Below are 21,444 nucleotides of genomic sequence, written 5' to 3' on the forward strand. Positions count from 1 at the left end.
CAGATGATTGGTAGTTGTAACCAGTTCCTCCGCTGTGGGACTGACGAATGTGAGTGTGTGACGGATCTCATCCTTCAGTCTCGTTATTTTATTTTGAACGAACCTGAGAAAGTAATCACTGTCCAGAATTAAAGAACTGTTGTGTCTCTTAGTCAGCCTGGTTACGGTGCTGAAAAAGAACGGAGGTTTGTCTTTATTTTCCTCTGTTAATGTAGAGAAGTGAACATTTCCTTTTCTACAGAGAGCCTTCTTGTATGTTATAAAGCTATCTTTCCAGGATACATAGGCTACGTCACTTTTTGTTCAGCACCAAATTGTCTCCATTCTGCAGGAGCGTTGTTTGAGTTTGTGGGTCCATTAACCCATGATGACCTTTCCTGTTTTATACTTTCCATTTCTAAATGTACAAGACCTAGTTTATATCTACAGACGTTGGTTATGGATCTATACTCACTGTCTGTGCTAAATGTTGTCTTGATGTGTCAATCAAAGACAGGAACTATGATGGAGGCCTCGATCAATGGCATGAATACGGAACGTCACTTTTTCTTCATGGTGAAGACGTGAACAATGTCTCTAATCTAATACTGCTTATTTCTTAGTATAACTTGTTTCTCTACTGCATTTTGGGTATTTATACTGTTTGAACTCAAACTGAGTCTATATGTATAATGTATATATCAGTTAATTTGAATGTATATCACCTTAATCGGCCACACTTTGTTGTCATGTTCATAATTTTGAAGGTGACAATGACAGAGTGACAGGAGAACAGCACATGTTCAGGTGTCGGTGTTTTTATTCCAGCAGACACAATGAGACACATGAAGTCAGAGAGCTCCACCTGGAGGTGATGATACATCACAACAAGGTGGACATTTCTACAGATCAGTTTGGGCAAATCAGAGAGATTCAATTTAAGTTCATTCATGACAACATGTCCATTAAAAGGACGGATGCATTTTCTGATCACAAGGATCAATAACAGTCAGAAGGTAGCAAATGTTACCAGAGCGTCTCCTAACGAGACGTGGAGTCCAGGACTCACACGCACCAGAGGACAGCTGTCTTTACAACAGACAAACCATGTCCAGTCTCTGAGGACACAGTCCTCACTGTCCATCAGGCCTTTAAATGGATTCACACCTTTGTCCTCGTGGACAAAAGAACAAGTCGTCCCCCTGACCTGACCACAGGTCACATGGTTCTGAACAAGACCTGAAATCAACTGATTGTCTCAATGCAAACATGACAGCGTCTCTAGGAAACTGTGACAGGGTGACGTTCAACAAGCCTTTGACCATCAGAGATCAACAGATTGATCTAAAACTGATCTTCTATCATCACACAGTGAGGGAAAGTCCATCACCACAAAATGTCCACAAAAAGGACAATGAAGACGTTTGATCCAACAGATTATTACTAATCCAGAGGTCACAGTTATCACCATGACAACACATTTGACCAATTACATTATGGATTATAAAAGCATCACAGGAAAATTGTGACATTTTGCAAACCTTTTGTAAAAAGGATAAACATTTGGATCTGACTCCAGATCAGTTTGGGCAAATCAGAGAGATTCAATTTAAGTTTATTCATGACAACACGTCCATTAAAAGGACAGATCCATTTTCTGATCACAAGGATCAATAACAGTCAGAAGGTAGCAAATGCTACCAGAGCGTCTCCTAAGGAGACGTGATGTCCAGAGACTTCTAGAGTTAGTCTGACGTCATCACATGTGTTGATGCAACACCATCACAAGATCTTCTCTTCCTGCACTGAAAGATATTGTTGCTGGTCTGGTGAGAAGACAAACACACTTCTGGACCTCCAGAAGAACAAGTCCAGAACATTTCAAAGACTTCAGTCGGCTCATCTCCCACCAATGTGGTCATGTGACTTTGTGAGTCCGTGGCTCCAGTCTGTAGGTGTCCACCATGGCCTCCAGAGGACACTGTTGACTGGACTCTGGTCTGTGGTGATGCTGGTCTGAAGTGTGGAGCTCAGTGGAGAGAAGTCGGCCTCCGTCAGCTTGTGATCAGAGGACGACTGTAATTTGTGGAAGTTCTTCATCAGTCCTCTCTGCTGCTGCTGCTGCAGGCGTCTCAGGACCCCGACTGTCATCTCCAGGATGTCTGCTTTCTCCAGCTTGGAGTCTGGATGCTGTTGGAGGAACTCTGGACCCAGGAGAGACTTGAGCTGCTCAATGCAGCTGTTGATTCTCTCTCTGCGGAACTTCTCCACCAGAGGCTTTCTGAGCTGCACAAAGAAGAACAGAGTGGTTGACCAACGGATTCAGGACTACAGGGAGAACATGGAGTCAGACCAGCTCTCCTGAGAACATTGAAACCTGCTTCAATCTTCAGTTTACCTTGTGGCTCAGAGTCAGATGCTCCTGAGAACTGGTCGTCACTCCAGTGATTGTAGGAGCCATGATCTGCTGGTCTGTGTGCTGTGGAGGTCTCTGAGGAGACAATCTGATCTCTGCTGGCTTCAGCCCTCCTCTTTATAGTCCCACATCTCCATATGAATGTGTGGCTCCAGGTCTGCTTGGAGGTTCTCACAGTCTCAGCCAATCACAGAGCCCCTGAAGACAAGAGGGGGTCTTCCACAGTTAATGCTGTTGTTGCCTGGGGGACAATAGTTCCATCTCAGGGGAGCAGCTGGAGGACTGGGGGGTGACTGTGGGAAACTGATGACCCTGTAGATCTGCTGCCTGATGCTGGATCATTGATTGTGAATGGACACACACTCCTCAGCCCGTCACGTACATCAGTGGGTAGAAAGCTGCTTTCTCTTTCTCACACCCAGAAGACTTGAATGGAGTCTTGTGACTGATCCTGGACCTGTGTTGGAGGAGCATTGTGTGACGTCATCATCTACCTGGAGGAACGACCACAGGCTGCTTCTGGCCGTTGGTAGAGTTTGAAATAATTCTCCTCAGAGCCTCAAATGATTTGAACATGTTTGACTGGAACTTGAAGTCTCTGTCAGACGTTGTGATGTTCCCCGATGATGGTCCTCTGCATCAGGTCCAGGATCAGTTTGTTCTCCACAGATGAAGACGGGACCTGGAGGCAGCTGTTTCCTGAAGTGTGCCAAATCCCTCTGGACAATAGTCTGCTGCTGCTGCTGGTGAACTGGTGAAGAGGGCTTTGGAGCCAGGCTTCTTTTTGAACGTCTCCTCCTACTCTTTCAACTTTTAGTCCGGATGTATTTTTAGGCTACTGTGTGTTTAAGGATATTTCCTGGTATTTGACAGACTATGACGATCATTACAGTCACTAAGTGAAAGACGTTTAAGGCTTCTTGAACCACAGCATCATAATAGGGGATTATTTTCACCGCTTTAAATTTGTCATAAACTGGGTGATCATTTTTTAAAAGTTTTTCTTACAGCTAGTTTTGCTTGTGATCATACATCATACAATTATTTTAATCTCACACGTATGATACAAAACACAACAACTAACAACTAACAATGAGTACAGAAAGCATCGGTCCAGATGTGGACTCTGTGGACACGTGCCTCGTCTTCAGCGTGAGGAAGAAGTGGGGCTCAGTTTCCCACGCTGACTCCCTGTGAGCTCAATGAGCCACAAACACACTTCAGTGACAGATGCTGGCCGTGTTGTCATAGAAACAGAGGCTGACATCAGCAGCCATCTGGAGGGAAACGACACCATTGGCTACTCAAAACTGAAAGTGAACTGAAACTACCTCCACCACAATGATTTATCTTGTGGTACGTGTAGTTTACAGTCATTACTGAATATTGATATTGATCATTTATTGTATTTCCACAAAGCTGTTGTCACTTTAAATGTTCTATTTTGGGACTAAACACCATCAGACCAAATGGCCTTGACTCGATGTCTGCCTGACGTGTTCAGGGAAGTGCTAGCATCAACATTAAAAAAAAAAGTTTTTATTTATTCAGTTTATTTTCTTCTTTCATGTTATTACAACAGATTTTACTTTCATCAGTGTTGGAACATCAGCAACAACATCCGAAAAGAAAAAATAGGGTTGACGGGTAGAAGCCATTGGCTTGTGAGGTTCCCGTCCCCTAAATCATCAACATCTCTCTCATTGCAGCACATTGTCAACCAGTTCGTACATTGTACGTCACAAATCAATTTCAATTATTTTATTCTGGTACATTGTTGTTTTAATCCGTCCATTCAGTCCAATAGGCGTGCGTCTTTGCACACCTCTTTGTCAGTTATTGAGAAGAGTCCACATTTTGTTGATGTTCATTCTGTTATTCCTTTCAAGGGTTGTTTCTGGTCAATTTTATGATTTAAGAGGAGCAGTGATAACATCTAGAATCTAACTCAGTTACTGCACAAAGGTTAGTGACATTTGTTTCACAGGATTGACAACATGACCTTTAATTCGCCGTAACAGGGGAGTCCTTTAACCATCATTCACGTCAGGAATACAACCTTACAAAATCATGTTTTTAAAAGCTTTTTTAAAGGCAGTTAGAGTTCCCACACTCCTAATTTCATTATCCAGTTCAAGTCATTATTGAGTCTTAACATTACTGAAGGTCAAGTAGTTATGTTGGCCCCTCCCAAAATGAGTATCTTCTTTGTACCTGTGCCAAATGAAAAGGACCGCAGGCCAAGTGTAGGCCATGATGTAATTTTTGTGACCTGCAAGATCTTAAACTTTAAGCCTCAAAGTGTAAACTTGTTTTTAAATAAGTTTGTGTTGTATTAAAATGTGCATTGACCATAAACTATCTCTCACAATGCATGTGATGATGTCACTCATGAAATGACAGCCACCCGCCACTAGAGGGCAGCGTAAAGAAGGGCCTTTTTCCAACAAGTGCAATAAAGAATGGCCCCAAAATTTCCAGGTTGAGAAAAGTTGCTGTAGGTTGGACGCAGCTTCAAGGAAGATGGGAACGCGGTGAGAGGCGGCGGGCTGGAGTGGGCTTGTTTGTTACCCCACAGCTCAGCAGTCACATGTTGGCGTTCACCCCGGTGAGCGAGAGGGTCGCATCTCTGCGCCTTCAGGTTGGGGACAGGTGTCTCACTGTCGTTTCGGCCTACGGGCCAACAGAAGAGCAGAATACCCGGCCTTCTTAGAGTCCCTGGGAGGGGTACTGAATAGTCTCTATTGCTCTTCAACGCTCATGTGGGCAATGACAGTGAGACCTGGAAAGGGGTGACTGGGATGAACGGCCTCCCCGATCTGAACACGCGTGGTGTTCTGTTATTGGACTTCTGTGCTCGTCACAGTTTGTCCAGAACGAACACCTTGTTCAACCATCAGTGCACATGGCACCAGGACCCTCACCCTCACCCTCACCCTCACCCTCACCCTAACCCTCACCCTAACCCTAACCCTAACCCTAACCCTCACCCTAACCCTCACCCTCACCCTAACCCTAACCCTAACCCTAACCCTAACCCTAACCCTCACCCTAACCCTAACCCTCACCTTAACCCTAACCCTAACCCTCACCCTAACCCTAACCCTCACCCTCACCCTCACCCTAACCCTAACCCTAACCCTCACCCTCACCCTAACCCTAACCCTAACCCTCACCCTCACCCTAACCCTAACCCTAACCCTAACCCTAACCCTCACCCTCACCCTAACCCTCACCCTAACCCTAACCCTAACCCTAACCCTCACCCTAACCCTAACCCTAACCCTAACCCTAACCCTAACCCTAACCCTAGTCGTATCATCAGATCTCCGACCGCATGTGATGGACACTTGGTTGAAGAGAAAAACCTCAAACAAGACTTAAGTTCAAACTTAAAGTCAAGGCTTAAAGTTTAAGATCTTGAAGGTCACAAAGATGACATGATGGTCCACATTTGACCCGCGGTCCTTGAGTTTGACATATGTCACCTAAAAGATGGTTTTTTTCGGAGGGGCCAGTGTTACCACATAACCTCTCAGTAATGTCAAGACTTAAAAATGAGCTAAATGTTGATGGAAGCACTCCTTGAACCACAGCGCCGTCAGGCAGACATCTAGTCAAGGACATTGGCTCTGATGATGTTTGGTGCAAAAATAGAAAATGAAAGGTGAAAAAGTGATGGTGAAAGAAGAGTTTTGTGGAAATACGATAAAGCGATCAATATCAATCACTATCAATCATGACCTTGATCAAAATATACAGTAGTGACTGTAAACTACACGAACCACAAGATAAATCATTGTGGTGGAGGTAGTTTCAGTTCACTTTCAGTTTTGAGTAGCCAATGGTGTCGTTTCCCTCCAGATGGCTGCTGATGTCAGCCTCTGTTTCTATGACAACACGGTCAGCATCTGTCACTGAAGTGTGTTTGTGGCTCATTGAGCTCACAGGGAGTCAGCGTGGGAAACTGAGCCCCACTTCTTCCTCACGCTGAAGACGAGGCACGTGTCCACAGAGTCCACATCTGGACCGATGCTTTCTGTACTCATTGTTAGTTGTTAGTTGTTGTGTTTTGTATCATACGTGTGAGATTAAAATAATTGTATGATGTATGATCACAAGCAAAACTAGCTGTAAGAAAAACTTTTAAAAAATGATCACCCAGTTTATGACAAATTTAAAGCGGTGAAAATAATCCCCTATTATGATGCTGTGGTTCAAGAAGCCTTAATCGTCTTTCACTTAGTGACTGTAATGATCGTCATAGTCTGTCAAATACCAGGAAATATCCTTAAACACACAGTAGCCTAAAAATACATCCGGACTAAAAGTTGAAAGAGTTCCACTGAAAACTGTTTGTGACTCCCGACGTGAACAGAGGTGATCACATTGATCAGACGTCACTGGACTGTAATGCAGACACTTTAAAGTCAACCATCTCCCTCTAAAAGAGGGCAGACAATGATTCTAATGAGAAGCAGAACAAGACACACTTCTGTTGTTCCTGCAGTGGAGCCGGTGAAAGGACAGAGTGTGGGAAACCAGAGGAAACCCACTCACAGAGCCCAGGGGGACAATAGATCCTGACCTCTGACCTGGGAGACGTTCAAAAAGAAGCCTGGCTCCAAAGCCCTCTTCACCAGTTCACCAGCAGCAGCAGCAGACTATTGTCCAGAGGGATTTGGCACACTTCAGGAAACAGCTGCCTCCAGGTCCCGTCTTCATCTGTGGAGAACAAACTGATCCTGGACCTGATGCAGAGGACCATCATCGGGGAACATCACAACGTCTGACAGAGACTTCAGGTTCCAGTCAAACATGTTCAAATCCTTTGAGGCTCTGAGGAGAATTATTTCAAACTCTACCAACGGCCAGAAGCAGCCTGTGGTGGTTCCTCCAGGTAGTCGATGACGTCACACAATGCTCCTCCAACACAGGTCCAGGATCAGTCACAAGACTCCATTCAAGTCTTCTGGGTGTGAGAAAGAGAAAGCAGCTTTCTACCCACTGATGTACGTGACGGGCTGAGGAGTGTGTGTCCATTCACAATCAATGATCCAGCATCAGGCAGCAGATCTACAGGGTCATCAGTTTCCCACAGTCACCCCCCAGTCCTCCAGCTGCTCCCCTGAGATGGAACTATTGTCCCCCAGGCAACAACGGCATTAACTGTGGAAGACCCCCTCTTGTCTTCAGGGGCTCTGTGATTGGCTGAGACGGTGAGAACCTCCAAGCAGACCTGGAGCCACACATTCATATGGAGATGTGGGACTATAAAGAGGAGGGCTGAAGCCAGCAGAGATCAGATTGTCTCCTCAGAGACCTCCACAGCACACAGACCAGCAGATCATGGCTCCTACAATCCCTGCAGTGACGACCAGTTCTCAGGAGCATCTGACTCTGAGCCACAAGGTAAACTGAAGATTGAAGCAGGTTTCAATGTTCTCAGGAGAGCTGGTCTGACTCCATGTTCTCCCTGTAGTCCTGAATCCGTTGGTCAACCACTCTGTTCTTCTTTGTGCAGCTCAGAAAGCCTCTGGTGGAGAAGTTCCGCAGAGAGAGAATCAACAGCTGCATTGAGCAGCTCAAGTCTCTCCTGGGTCCAGAGTTCCTCCAACAGCATCCAGACTCCAAGCTGGAGAAAGCAGACATCCTGGAGATGACAGTCGGGGTCCTGAGACGCCTGCAGCAGCAGCAGCAGAGAGGACTGATGAAGAACTTCCACAAATTACAGTCGTCCTCTGATCACAAGCTGACGGAGGCCGACTTCTCTCCACTGAGCTCCACACTTCAGACCAGCATCACCACAGACCAGAGTCCAGTCAACAGTGTCCTCTGGAGGCCATGGTGGACACCTACAGACTGGAGCCACGGACTCACAAAGTCACATGACCACATTGGTGGGAGATGAGCCGACTGAAGTCTTTGAAATGTTCTGGACTTGTTCTTCTGGAGGTCCAGAAGTGTGTTTGTCTTCTCACCAGACCAGCAACAATATCTTTCAGTGCAGGAAGAGAAGATCTTGTGATGGTGTTGCATCAACACATGTGATGACGTCAGACTAACTCTAGAAGTCTCTGGACTCCACGTCTCCTTAGGAGACGCTCTGGTAACATGTGCTACCTTCTGACTGTTATTGATCCTTGTGATCAGAAAATGGATCTGTCCTTTTAATGGACGTGTTGTCATGAATGAACTTAAATTGAATCTCTCTGATTTGCCCAAACTGATCTGGAGTCAGATCCAAATGTTTATCCTTTTTACAAAAGGTTTGCTAAATGTCACAATTTTCCTGTGATGCTTTTATAATCCGTAATGTAACTGGTCAAATGTGTTGTCATGGTGATAACTGTGACCTCTGGATTAGTAATAATCTGTTGGATCAAACGTCTTCATTGTCCTTTTTGTGGACATTTTGTGGTGATGGACTTTCCCTCACTGTGTGATGATAGAAGATCAGTTTTAGATCAATCTGTTGATCTCTGATGGTCAAAGGCTTGTTGAACGTCACCCTGTCACAGTTTCCTAGAGACGCTGTCATGTTTGCATTGAGACAATCAGTTGATTTCAGGTCTTGTTCAGAACCATGTGACCTGTTGTCAGGTCAGGGGGACGACTTGTACTTTTGTCCACGAGGACAAACGTGTGAATCCATTTAAAGGCCTGATGGACAGTGAGGACTGTGTCCTCAGAGACTGGACATGGTTTGTCTGTTGTAAAGACAGCTGTCCTCTGGTGCGTGTGAGTCCTGGACTCCATGTCTCCTTAGGAGACGCTCTGGTAACATTTGCTACCTTCTGACTGTTATTGATCCTTGTGATCAGAAAATGCATCCGTCCTTTTAATGGACATGTTGTCATGAATGAACTTAAATTGAATCTCTCTGATTTGCCCAAACTGATCTGTAGAAATGTCCACCTTGTTGTGATGTATCATCACCTCCAGGTGGAGCTCTCTGACTTCATGTGTCTCATTGTGTCTGCTGGAATAAAAACACCGACACCTGAACATGTGCTGTTCTCCTGTCACTCTGTCATTGTCACCTTGAACATGAACATGACAACAAAGTGTGGCCGATTAAGGTGATATACATTCAAATTAACTGATATATACATTATACATATAGACTCAGTTTGAGTTCGAACAGTATAAATACCCAAAATGCAGTAGAGAAACAAGTTATAGTAAGAAATAAGCAGTATTAGATTAGAGACAAAAATAAATCTAACCCCATCTGATGTAAAACAGAATTTATCTTTATTTTACATTACAAGACAGTTAAATCTTGTCTAAAGGCCTCAAAAAAACTTGCATTTATTACAAAATAAAGCCGTACGTTTACGGTTTTGTTTTGTAATAAATGCTCATTTTTATCAGGCAAGATTCATGAAACATCATCGTCCCAAAGTTTCCTTCATGACAGACAGTGTTTCTTCATTTCACCTTTTCTGGGCTTGTGCTAGCCATTCGCCACGTCGCCATACGCGCAGTAAATTCCAGATTGACTACAAGGTTTTTAGCCTGTGTAGCCACAGTGGCGTTCGTATATTTAGGAAAAAAAGGCTAAAACTTACAACTTTTTGGGATCCCAAAGCGATTACAAACTTTCTCTCTATAGCGCCGCTATTTCCGTTGGTTATTTAACCGACGGAAATAGCCGAAGTGACCCAAATGCTCCCGATCATTAAATATGCACTCCTCTCATGACTTGTCCAATGAAAAACAAAAAGATTCTATTTTTACAAGTTAAACCCGCGAATTGGTGTAAGACAAGGAGAGGACGATCGATCGAAAGAAATCAAGAATCCAGTGTTATATAGTCGAGTTTGTGTTAAGATTCTAATTGAACAGGTCCAGGTCACGGCAGCTGTGAATAAGAACAAACTGTTTCCGTACGGTATTACAAGTACAGCATTGTGTATATATATCTGATGGGGGGGGGGTCTCTGTTCATGTCTCTGCACACAGATTTGAAGGACAGCTGAAATGCTGTCGTGTGCCTATCCGGCCAGTAGGGGGCAATGTTCCCTTTAAAGTCACACCACTGAAGAAGATCTCGTGGTTCAGAAAATGTCCATCAGAGGAGTTCATGAACTCTACAGGTTACAGCACAAACTAAAGCAGACGGTCCACGTTGTGTTGTTGTTATTGTTGTGTTGTTGTTGTTGTTATTGTTGTGTTGTTGTTGTTGTGTTGTTGTTATTGTTGTGTTGTTATTGTTGTGTTGTTATTGTTGTGTTGTTGTTATTGTTGTGTTGTTATTGTTGTGTTGTTGTTGTTGTTGTTGTTGTGTTGTTGTTGTTGTCTCCAGTGTTCTATTGTTTGTGTTTACATAGAAATGAGGCGGGACCGTCATCAGCTTCTCCAAAGCTGAGCTGTGACGTCATTTTCATGCTGTGTGTTCAGGTTCCAGCTCCCAGTGTGGTTCTTAAAGGTTCCACTGTGGAACCTGTGGTCACAGGTGTGTGTTCAGCTGTGGAACATCCACTCAGGTGGATGGAAGCCAACAGGGAACAACAGCTGACAGTGAAGAGCCTCCAGCGTCAGCCTGCAGTCATGATGGCAGCTCTGTGAGGACGACATTGGTTCACATCATTGACCTCGTGACCTCAGACATGTGACGCAGCATCTAGTCGTCACAGCTCCTGATTGTTGGTCCGTTGCCCCGGAGACAGAAGAAGCCGCCCACACCTGGCTGTGCTGTGGAAATGAGAGCCAGCTGCAGGGCTCAGCAGGACATCTGATAGCGTCACCCTGGAGCTGACGGCGCTCCTCTGCGCCTCCTTCTCCTCTTTTGATTTGGAGTGAAGGCAGAGAAACACAAAACGGACTCACTATTCAGAGGGGGGGTCCATCCCATCAGGACCGCTTCACTGGGCCTGTCTTCACCGGACGCGTCCTGGTGCAGCATCAACGCTACGGATCAGCTGATGAGACAGATGTCAGAGGGACAGGTGATGCTGACCTGAAGTTACCTGAAGGGAAACTAGTGGACTGGAGGTTCACCTGGATCAGGGGGGGTCAGACTCATCTTCACCGGGGGCCACATCAGCATGATGTCTGTCCCCAAAGGGCCAGATGTAACTAATAAATGTAACTAAATGTAACTCAGTGTAATGTAACTAAATGTAACTACTCCTTCATGTAACTAATAAATGTAACTAAATGTAACTCAGTGTAATGTAACTAAATGTAACTACTCCTTAATGTAACTAATAAATGTAACTAAATGTAACTCAGTGTAATGTAACTAAATGTAACTACTCCTTAATGTAACTAATAAATGTAACTAAATGTAACTCAGTGTAATGTAACTAAATGTAACTACTCCTTAATGTAACTAATAAATGTAACTAAATGTAACTCAGTGTAATGTAACTAAATGTAACTACTCCTTAATGTAACTAATAAATGTAACTAAATGTAACTCAGTGTAATGTAACTAAATGTAACTACTCCTTAATGTAACTAATAAATGTAACTAAATGTAACTCAGTGTAATGTAACTAAATGTAACTACTCCTTAATGTAACTAATAATGTAACTAAATGTAACTCAGTGTAATGTAACTAAATGTAACTACTCCTTAATGTAACTAATAAATGTAACTAAATGTAACTCAGTGTAATGTAACTAAGTGTAACTACTCCTTAATGTAACTAATAATGTAACTAAATGTAACTCAGTGTAATGTAACTAAATGTAACTACTCCTTAATGTTAAATAACTGCATTTCTGACTGATTCTAGTTCCAAACATTACAGTTAGACAGAAAAAACATGTTTGTTAGTTTCTCTGTTCTAACATAAATCCTTTTCATTTGTCAGGTTATTAAACCCACAGAACTCCATCAATCAGGGATCAAACTATCAATCAATAAAGAAAAATAACATCAGACACAAGTTAGGACATTAACTTTGTTCACTACGTTTAGTCAGAGTTAAAATGGGCTGAACTACTGCATTGTGGGAAATGTAGTTTTTGGTCTAAGCACACTTTTGACCTGTTTATTTTTAAACACCTTTTTTTGCTCTCGTGGGCCACATTAACTGATGTTGAGGGCCACATTTGGCCCCTGGGCCTTGAGTTTGACCCACTTGCACAAGATCATTAAAGGTGACGTCATGTTCACCTGAATTCACTTCTTTCCTCACACTGAAAAACAGTGGTCCCCAAACTAAGGCCTGCGGGCCGGATGTGGCCCACCTCCACATTTGACACGGCCCCCTGACCAGTACCAGAAAAAAGCCTGTTCAGGCTAAAAAGTGTTCCAGAGCTGATCGATCCAGAATGGAGATGGCTCCTTGTATTTTTAACAGACGTGACAGAAATGCTGAACAGCCTTAACTTTGAGCTACGACACGCACCCTAACATGAAAAAACACGCAATGAACATGTCCACACTTTTCTGCAGCACGTATATCTGCACACCTTCTCACACATGAAACTCCTGAAAACCTGATGAGATCCAGATGAACAGATGAACATCTGCATCAGTGAGACTGGCTGTGACTCGCATGGACCCCCACCTTCAGGTCCTCACCAGCCAGAGGCGGGCCCACAGCTCACACTGATGAACGTATCGAGGTAAGAATACAAGAACTCTGAGGGACACTGGTGTGATTCTGTCAACAGAGCTGAACTTTATCTGTTCAGTTTGTACACGACACAGCAGAGAGCTCCTGTTCATCAACTTTTTTTCTGTGAAGATCCCAGAGAGGGTTATTTGGTCATGATCTTTGTCTTAAATAGTGTTCTTCTCTTCTCTGAACTCCCACAATGCACAGTGGTGAATTTCCCTCCCCCACAGAAACACGAGGAGCGTCACTTTAACATCAGCTCCATTCACTTTCACTTTTGATTCACACCAGTGATGTCACCGCTCAGGCTGAATTGCCATTGGCTCAGAAGGACGAGGAAGTCCGCTGCCCTCCGTGTTCCGTCCTCACTTCAGACTTGATGGTCGGACCGGAAGCTTCATCAGAGACTCCTGTCGGCTGTTGTGTGTTTGGAGATGCAGATGCGACAGGTCACCATGACGACCTTGGTTCTGGTGGTTCTCCTGGGAACAGGTGAACCTGGTGCGGTGGGAGGTGAGGTCATGTGATTTCGGAGAACGAGATCGAGTTTGGTGTGTTTGTAGCCTGCTGGATGGATTCAGGGCTCTGTTGATGGACTTCCTGACATGTCAGCACCAGAGACGTGTTCAGGGGTGACCGAGCTGTCGTCTGAAAGCTGAGCAGGAAATCCTGTGTGAGCAGCTGATCCAGGATCCAGCAGGGGTAGATCCAGGGTACATTTGATCCAGGGTAGATTTGTTCCAGGGTAGATTTGTTCTAGGGTAGATTTGTTCTAGGGTAGATTTGATCCAGGGTAGATTTGTTCCAGGGTAGATTTGATCCAGGGTAGATTTGTTCCAGGGTAGATTTGTTCCAGGGTAGATTTGTTCTAGGGTAGATTTGTTCCAGGGTAGATTTGTTCTAGGGTAGATTTGTTCCAGGGTAGATTTGTTCCAGGGTAGATTTGTTCCAGGGTAGATTTGTTCTAGGGTAGATTTGTTCCAGGGTAGATTTGTTCCAGGGTAGATTTGTTCCAGGGTAGATTTGTTCTAGGGTAGATTTGTTCCAGGGTAGATTTGTTCTAGGGTAGATTTGTTCCAGGGTAGATTTGTTCTAGGGTAGATTTGTTCCAGAACCGGTTTGTCCAACAATCTTGAGGTGACACAGAACACAGAAACGTGACCTCCTTGTGTTCAGACAGCAGACGACAGGAAGGATTGTGATTGTAGAGATCCTTCCAGTTATCAGCTGATCATCAGAAACAACAAGAGCAACAGGAAGGAGACTCGATGAAACCTGAGAAGAACTGACTGAACAACAGACGCCATCAGAACCACTTTACTGGAGCCCAGTTCTTGTTGGTTCTGTGTGCAGAAACTCAATGTTTCACTGGTTTATGAAACACAGATCATGTTTCTGTTTCTTGCAGTGACTCACTCTCTGACGTATTTCCTCACTGCATCTTCTGGAGTCCCAAACTTCCCAGAGTTTGTGTCTGTTGGGGTGATTGATGACGTTCAGATTGTTCATTATGACAGTAACACCAAGAGAGCAGAACCCAAACAGGACTGGATGGAGAAAATCACAGCAGATGATCCTGAGTACTGGAACCAACAGACCAGGAGGAATGAGGGGAACCAGGAGTGGTTCAGGGTCAGCATTGAAACTTTAAAGAAGCGTTTCAACCAATCTGAAGGTTTGTTGATGTTTCTACTGATAAAATGTTGTTTATGTTTTCATGCTGTAGGAACACACACACACACACACACACACACACACACACACACACACACACACACACACACACACACACACACACACACACACACACACACACACACACACACACACACACACACACACACACACACACACACACACACACACACACACACACTCCTCAGCACAGACATTCCTGACAGACGACTGGCTGCTGCTGGACTTCACTGATCCAGTGTTTCTCTCATCCCATAATAACCAGCAGAGATCACTGAGACTCTCTCTCTCAGGTTTCCATATCTACCAGTGGATGACTGGTTGTCAGTGGGACGATGAGACTGGAGAGGTTACTGGTTTTAATCAGCATGGTTATAATGGAGAAGACTTCCTGGTCCTGGACCTGAAGACGGAGACCTGGGTCGCTCCCAGACCTCAGGCTCTCATCACCAAACACAGATGGGATCATGACAGAGCTGGGATGGAATACTACAAGTATTACTACACCCAGGAGTGTCCTGAGTGGGGGAGGAAGCATTTGGAGAATGGGAGGAGCTCTCTGCTGAGAACAGGTAGGATCACATGACCTGGTGGAGTTTCGTACCGACAACCTTCATGTTTCTCTGGTGTTTGTGATCAACAGTAAACAATAAAGATGAACACACAGACACTCCAGATCCATCCCATCAAACAGGAGAACAAACAGGGACTCCTGGTGAGGAGCGTCTAAAGTGTGTTTGTGCTCCTCCTCCAGAGCTCCCCTCAGTGTTCCTCCTCCAGAAGACCCCCTCCTCTCCAGTCAGCTGCTTCACCACAGGTTTCTACCCTGACAGAGCTGCACTCTTCTGGAGGAGAGATGGAGAGGAGCTTCATGAGGAGGTGGACCACGGAGAGATCCTCCCCAACCATGATGGAACCTTCCAGACCAGTGTTGACCTGAACCTTTCATCGGTGGCCCCTGAAGACTGGAGGAGGTACGACTGTGTGTTCCAGCTGGAAGGTGTGGAGGACGACTTGGTCACCAGACTGGACCAAGGGAAGATCTGGACCAACTGGGGTGAGACGGGGGTCGGGGGGTGGAGGTGGAGGCACCTTTATTTCCTGCACTTCTGTTCAGGTTGTGACTCGTTGTTGTTTTCTTCTCTCCAGAGGAGCCCACTGACCCCCCCACCCCCAACACCACCATCATCATCATCATCAAGGCTGTACTGGTTCCTGCTCTCGTCGTCATGGCAGCCGTTGGGTTCAAGCTTACCAGACAGAGGACAGGTGAGGGGTCCGAACAGACGCGTCTCTTCTCCCAGCTTTGACTTGACTCTTTGACCTGATGCTTTGACTCTTTGACCTGATGCTTTGACCCTTTGACCTGATGCTTTGACTCTTTGACCTGATGCTTTGACCCTTTGACCTGATGCTTTGACTCTTTGACCTGATGCTTTGACTCTTTGACCTGATGCTTTGACCCTTTGATTTGATGCTTTGACCCTTTGACATGATGCTTTGACTCTTTGACCTGATGCTTTGACTCTTTGACCTGATGCTCTGACCCTTTGATCTGATGCTTTGACCCTTTGACCTGATGCTCTGACCCTTTGACCTGATGCTTTGACCCTTTGACCTGATGCTTTGACTCTTTGACCTGATGCTTTGACTCTTTGACCTGATGCTTTGACTCTTTGATCTGATGCTTTGACTCTTTGACCTGATGCTTTGACCCTTTGACCTGATGCTTTGACTCTTTGACTTGATGCTTTGACTCTTTGACCTGATGCTTTGACTCAGTGTGAAGCAAACTTCATGGCGGGATGACGAGTCTTTGTTTTCAGTTAAACGTGGTTCAGTTCCTGAGGACAGCTCTGAGCTCTCTGAGAGACTGCAGCCGGGGGTCGGGGCGCAGCCGGGGGTCGGGGCGCAGCCGGGGGTCGGGGAGCAGCCAGAGGTCGGGGAGCAGCCAGGGGTCGGGGCGCAGCCGGGGGTCGGGGAGCAGCCGGGGGTTGACGAGCACCAGAATGTGATCTGATGAAATCCATCAGGAAGAGGATCTAGTGATCGATGGTTATTGATTAGAGTCTGTAGGAACGGTGTCATTAAAGTATTTGATTACGTTTTCTTCACGTTGTCCTTCCTGGAGACGTAAAACAGGATCTCTGACACAGAATCATCACAGCTGTCTTCAAACCCGTCGCTGGTTTAACAGGAGTTGATTCAAACACGTCACCATCATTCCAGCTCAACGCTTCTGCTGCTGGCTTGTTGGTTCTTCCAGCTTTCCCGTCGTCCTATTGGTCCTCCTGGGTTCAGGTGACCTGACGCTACCTTGATGACTCCACTAGAGTTGTGTCTGCTGTTTATCCTGACAAAGTCTTTCTCTGCTGGTTGCTGCTAGTCTAACTAGTTAAGTAGGTGAACGTTGGATGAAGTTGTTCTGCTGGTTGGTTTATTGTCACAACAAATTCTGCTTTGCAATAAAATCCCAGTTTTTCCACGCGTCTCAATCGTCTCCCGTCTTTCACTTCTAACACGGATGATTGTTTTCATGGAGCTCAGAGGTTGATCCCATTATCACTGACATGGTGAATAAAAGTCGGACATGAAAGTCAGTGTTCAATTCTCTATCTTTATGACTTATTCTGATTTAATGTTTCTAACTAACAAAAACGTTTCTCTGAACCAGAGAACCGAAACGTCTGTTTCTCTTTGGTTCTTTGTCGCCACCTGCTGGTTGGATCCGGATCGTCCTTGAGGATTGGAACGTTCCTTTATTTCTTCTTTAGTTGTGTTTTATGTGTTTGAATCCTGGTTGTTGTTTTTTTGTCTCTCATCCTAAAACCTCCCGGAGAAAACGTTTCTAACTAAATATGTTTACTTTAAGGTTTAAGACGTTTTAAAGGAATAAAGATAAACTTGGTTGGCGTTAAACTACAGAATGTCATGAAGGTCAGCGGCGGACACGGACATGACGGAGCGTGGGAGGCGGCTGGGGAACACACTCTGTGGAGAAGGAACGTTTCAACACCTCTAGGACATGTTCTAGAGGTTCTGCTCCTGTCTGGAGTCTGAACAGCATCTGGGTCACGGGGTTTCCCCTCCACGCTCTGTGGACCCGAGGAACCTGAACCGGAAGCAGCGCCACAACTCTGTCACCTGTGACGTCACGACCGTTAACATGAGTTAATGTATGTGTTATTATAGCATGTATGCAGGTACATAGTCATAGATAATTAAAATCTCTTTATTAGAATCACATGGAGATCATCATCATCATCATCATCATCATCATCATGATTCTCAATGCCTCCTTGCGCAGACAGATGGAGGGGGGTGGTGTCGCAGGCCAGACAGAGGGATTGTCGGATGGAGACGATGTTCCGCTCCCCAGCAGCGAGTGTCTCTGCTCTTGTGTGCTTTTAATTCCACATTAGACTATTTTCAGCTCTCTGCGTCTCCGTCTCGTGTAAAGAAAGCAAAGGGAGTGAAGCGGGGGATGGTGCGAGGGAGAGAAATGTTCTTCGTCATTCACTATTCAGACGGTTTGATTCTCGGCCAAGAGAATGGAAAAATGTGGAACCAAGACAGGGTGGATGAACCGGATTAGATGAACCAGATGTTGGGGAAGCCTGACTTTGGCCAGCTCATGCTGCACATCTAATGCCACAAGTCAATAAACAACAATTTAAGACCTAATATTTAAACCTATTTGAGTAATTAATCCTTCAGGACAATAATCATTATTATTCTTTTTTGTAACGTAGCTCTATCAGGCCCAAAAGTGTTGGTAATATTACTTCTGGATCTATTAAAATGACCTTTCTTCTTTTGATTGAGTGTGATTTAGTGAATGTTAGCACACTATCACATGGACTATGGTGGCAGCTTGATAAATAATCATTACATTGTCATTGTGAGAATGTTGGCATGCTGACATTATGAAGCTCAAACCATGTCCAGCAAAGTTTGCTCATTGGTTGATTTGAGGTTAGGGTTAGATTAGGGTTAGATTAGGGGCTAGATTAGGGTTAGATTAGGGGTTAGACTTCCACGGTGAGATGATTGGTCATGGTTGTGTGACTCCAGGTGATGGGGCTAATCTGTTTTTGATGGAAACAGGAACATTTTCCAACTGCATCCATTTTTTGAACCACAGCTCCTGGTCAGTTGGAAAGGGTAAATCATACATAAGACTTTTTGGAAGGCTTTTTTTTTCTTTTCTTTTTTTAATATTCCAGCATTTGTGCTAAAACCAGGCCAAACACCCAAAGAAACCCATCTGATAACCCTGTGACACATCTGACAAGAAGTCTGGTCCAGAAGGCCGTAGTGTTCACACGAGCATTACAGTATCTGTGATTCTGTTCAAAACTCATCAAAGTAAAATTTATCTTTCGTCATGAACTGAAACACTTTCTATTCATTTCTTTGACATAATGTGAGTTAAAACTACTAATACTACACTGTTAACCGCTGTGCTGAATATACAACCTCCATAACACAACTATAAACGTACAGAATCACATGATAAACCACTGGAGGCATCTGATGGCATCAGTTCTCTTTACTGAGTTCAAACTCTTCTGCACCTTCTCACTAAATCAATATGTACATGTCATGATGACCAAAGAAACAACAGCAGAATTTAATTTAACCATTTGAAGTGACAACAATATTCACATGGGGGTTTTTTTTCACTCTGGAAATGAAAAATCAAAGTGTCACCAGCTCTTAAGTAAATTAAGTTGAATTAAAGTTAATAAAATAACTGTTCACATTGGTTTCTTAACAATCACAAGAAAAATATTGAAATATTTCCAACACGATGACAATAAACTGATTTTTTTTCCTCCATAAATCACTATATGATAGTCTATAAGTAAAACATCAACACACTGTTGCTCTATCTACAGTCGTTCCACTGGCCTCAGTCCCTTTACAGAAAGACAGGGAGAACTTTTCATATAAAACTGATGTGCAAAATGCTCTTTCATGGAAAACAATTGAATAAATAGACTTGTTATTATCTACAACCACCTTTGCTCTTTCCAGCGTGGATCCTAGGATTACTCCACACTTGGGGATTTGTTACATTTGTGCATGTGTTTGATTTAGAATGAGTTGCTCCATTTGATCCTAATGCACATGAGCCTGACATTATCCCGCTAAAATCTGCTCGAGGTATTATTACACATGTCCCAAACTGCAGATGTGTCTGAGTGGCTCAGTCTGGACCTGGTCGTGGAGCAATGTCGTCGGCGCTGACTCTTTCTCTTCTGACAGTTAACATCTAGTCGGCTTGAGGCGTTTCCTTACTGGAATGGTCTCAACCTGGTTAATAGATCACCAAATATTTCAATAAACCTGGGGGGCAGATCTGTTAACATCCTATCAGCCGTAAAGACATGAGAAACAGGAAGCCGTGAACCGCAACGGGCCAGAAGGTGGTACTGAATGCATGTCATATCAACAGTACTGTGTACTCCCTCTAAGAACTGGTTGTGTATTTTACTGTGACACTAATCTGCTGTTGTGCATCTCCTTTGACCTCATCACATAACCTAGAATAGAAGTTTGATTAGACATGTACTGCATTGTTATTCACACGGACAGACGATGAAATGTTGCAGAAGCTGACGGTGAAATCCTTTTTTATGTATTCATTGACGTTTTTACTGGTGAATTGGTTCATAATTCACAATAGTCAACGTCTGTAATGTTAGCAGATAAAATTAGATGTAGTAATGTTTTAGTCTGGTTGCTGTGGTTGCCATGGCAACATGGTGAGCAAGGAAACCGTTCAGACATCGTCTCAAATAAGAGATTGTCTGCCTGCTGTTGCCCAGAGTAACAGTTACATGCTGTTTACCGCAAGTCAGACAAAAAGACATTTTAACAGACATGAATATCAGCGATGCCTTTAGGGACTATCGCACTTCATCATCCACACATTTGCCATTACTACTAGTGATAAAATAATCCCTCGCTTATTCGCACTTGAAGATGCGCCGCTTCACTACATCACAGGTTTTTTCACAAGTGGTTCCTGGAACGCATTAACAGTGAGTAACGAGGGATTTCTGTATTTATATTGCTAAGTTCATAGTAATTAGCCCAGCATGCTATTCGTTTTAACACAGGGCTATCACAGACATCAAACTTAATTAACTTTAGTTTCTACTTTACGCACATGTACAATCTGGAATTTATGGTACTAATTAATTTGACTATTAATTCTTCCATTCACTGTCAATTTGATTGATTGTGATCCTGGTCATCCATCCATCCATCCATCCATCCATCCATCCATCCATCCATTTTCTTGTCTACAGCCACTTATCCGCCTGCCGCAGCCTATCCCAGCTGGCCACGGTTGACAGGCTGGTTACACCCTGACGAGGACGCCAGCTGATCATGGGGCGATACTTTACAAAATTATGAAATTCATTTAAAACGAACATTCGCACCGAGCAACCATGACAACCACATAGTTTTATCAGTGTGTATCAGTGTTAGTAGCTGGCTTAATTGATAGATTAATGTCTTTTGACATTTTAGCTTTAAAATCAAATGGAATGTCTGGAGCGGTCTGATAATTCCACTTCAATATTACGACTTGGACACTGATTTGAAAAAATAAGAACAGTCTGAGTGATACATGAAAAATGGACAAAACTACCCCAAATACAGTTGCGTGTGACTTTAGGAGAAAGTGGTCACCCAAATCAGTCCCGTGACACATTACTGCCCCTCCCTGATCGACACGGCTCGACTAGAGTCACCCAG

The 21,444-nt window shown here is 44.2% G+C and overlaps 3 protein-coding genes across 5 annotated transcripts; 2 read left to right on the forward strand and 1 right to left on the reverse strand.

The window, feature by feature from the left end:
* Window positions 1-1,734: 1,734 nt before the first annotated feature.
* LOC137595832 (transcription factor HES-5-like) lies at window positions 1,735-2,455 on the reverse strand. Its single transcript, XM_068316161.1, has 2 exons — window positions 2,378-2,455; window positions 1,735-2,265 (listed from the first exon to the last, which is right to left on the reverse strand). Exons 1-2 carry the CDS (start codon window positions 2,438-2,440, stop codon window positions 1,879-1,881), a joined length of 450 nt encoding a protein of 149 aa, XP_068172262.1. The 5' UTR covers window positions 2,441-2,455; the 3' UTR covers window positions 1,735-1,878.
* A 5,263-nt stretch (window positions 2,456-7,718) lies between these two features.
* LOC137595802 (transcription factor HES-5-like) lies at window positions 7,719-8,645 on the forward strand. The gene is made up of 2 exons (XM_068316114.1): window positions 7,719-7,807; window positions 7,920-8,645. The coding sequence occupies exons 1-2, from the start codon at window positions 7,745-7,747 to the stop codon at window positions 8,304-8,306; spliced, it is 450 nt and encodes a 149-aa protein (XP_068172215.1). The 5' UTR covers window positions 7,719-7,744; the 3' UTR covers window positions 8,307-8,645.
* Window positions 8,646-13,331: 4,686 nt separating this feature from the next.
* On the forward strand, window positions 13,332-20,821 carry LOC137595992 (H-2 class I histocompatibility antigen, Q10 alpha chain-like). 3 transcript variants are annotated; one of them, XR_011035490.1, is made up of 8 exons: window positions 13,332-13,488; window positions 14,384-14,650; window positions 14,964-15,242; window positions 15,314-15,323; window positions 15,423-15,727; window positions 15,820-15,939; window positions 16,802-17,846; window positions 17,978-20,821. XR_011035490.1 is itself a non-coding variant. In XM_068316381.1 (7 exons), the coding sequence occupies exons 1-7, from the start codon at window positions 13,410-13,412 to the stop codon at window positions 16,819-16,821; spliced, it is 1,080 nt and encodes a 359-aa protein (XP_068172482.1). In that variant the 5' UTR covers window positions 13,332-13,409; the 3' UTR covers window positions 16,822-20,821. The 3 variants fall into 3 exon arrangements, 2 of the variants coding, with proteins under 2 accessions (XP_068172482.1, XP_068172481.1); XM_068316381.1 differs by having other exon boundaries at window positions 16,802-20,821; XM_068316380.1 differs by lacking the exons at window positions 16,802-17,846; window positions 17,978-20,821 and having other exon boundaries at window positions 15,820-16,568.
* Window positions 20,822-21,444: the final 623 nt, after the last annotated feature.

The sequence above is a fragment of the Antennarius striatus genome, chromosome 5 (assembly GCF_040054535.1).
Source record: "Antennarius striatus isolate MH-2024 chromosome 5, ASM4005453v1, whole genome shotgun sequence".
NCBI lineage: Eukaryota > Metazoa > Chordata > Actinopteri > Lophiiformes > Antennariidae > Antennarius > Antennarius striatus.

Excerpts from the sequence above, each read along its gene's own strand:
- LOC137595992 (XM_068316380.1), top strand. The coding sequence starts at position 13,410 with ATGCAGATGCGACAGGTCACCATGACGACCTTGGTTCTGGTGGTTCTC. Across the intron at positions 14,651-14,963 it reads GCGTTTCAACCAATCTGAAG|GTTTCCATATCTACCAGTGG; the intron begins GTTTGTTGATGT and ends TCTCTCTCTCAG. Across the intron at positions 15,728-15,819 it reads GAAGATCTGGACCAACTGGG|AGGAGCCCACTGACCCCCCC; the intron begins GTGAGACGGGGG and ends TCTTCTCTCCAG.
- LOC137595832 (XM_068316161.1), bottom strand. The coding sequence starts at position 2,440 with ATGGCTCCTACAATCACTGGAGTGACGACCAGTTCTCAGGAGCATCTG. Across the intron at positions 2,266-2,377 it reads ATCTGACTCTGAGCCACAAG|CTCAGAAAGCCTCTGGTGGA; the intron begins GTAAACTGAAGA and ends TTCTTTGTGCAG.
- LOC137595802 (XM_068316114.1), top strand. The coding sequence starts at position 7,745 with ATGGCTCCTACAATCCCTGCAGTGACGACCAGTTCTCAGGAGCATCTG. Across the intron at positions 7,808-7,919 it reads ATCTGACTCTGAGCCACAAG|CTCAGAAAGCCTCTGGTGGA; the intron begins GTAAACTGAAGA and ends TTCTTTGTGCAG.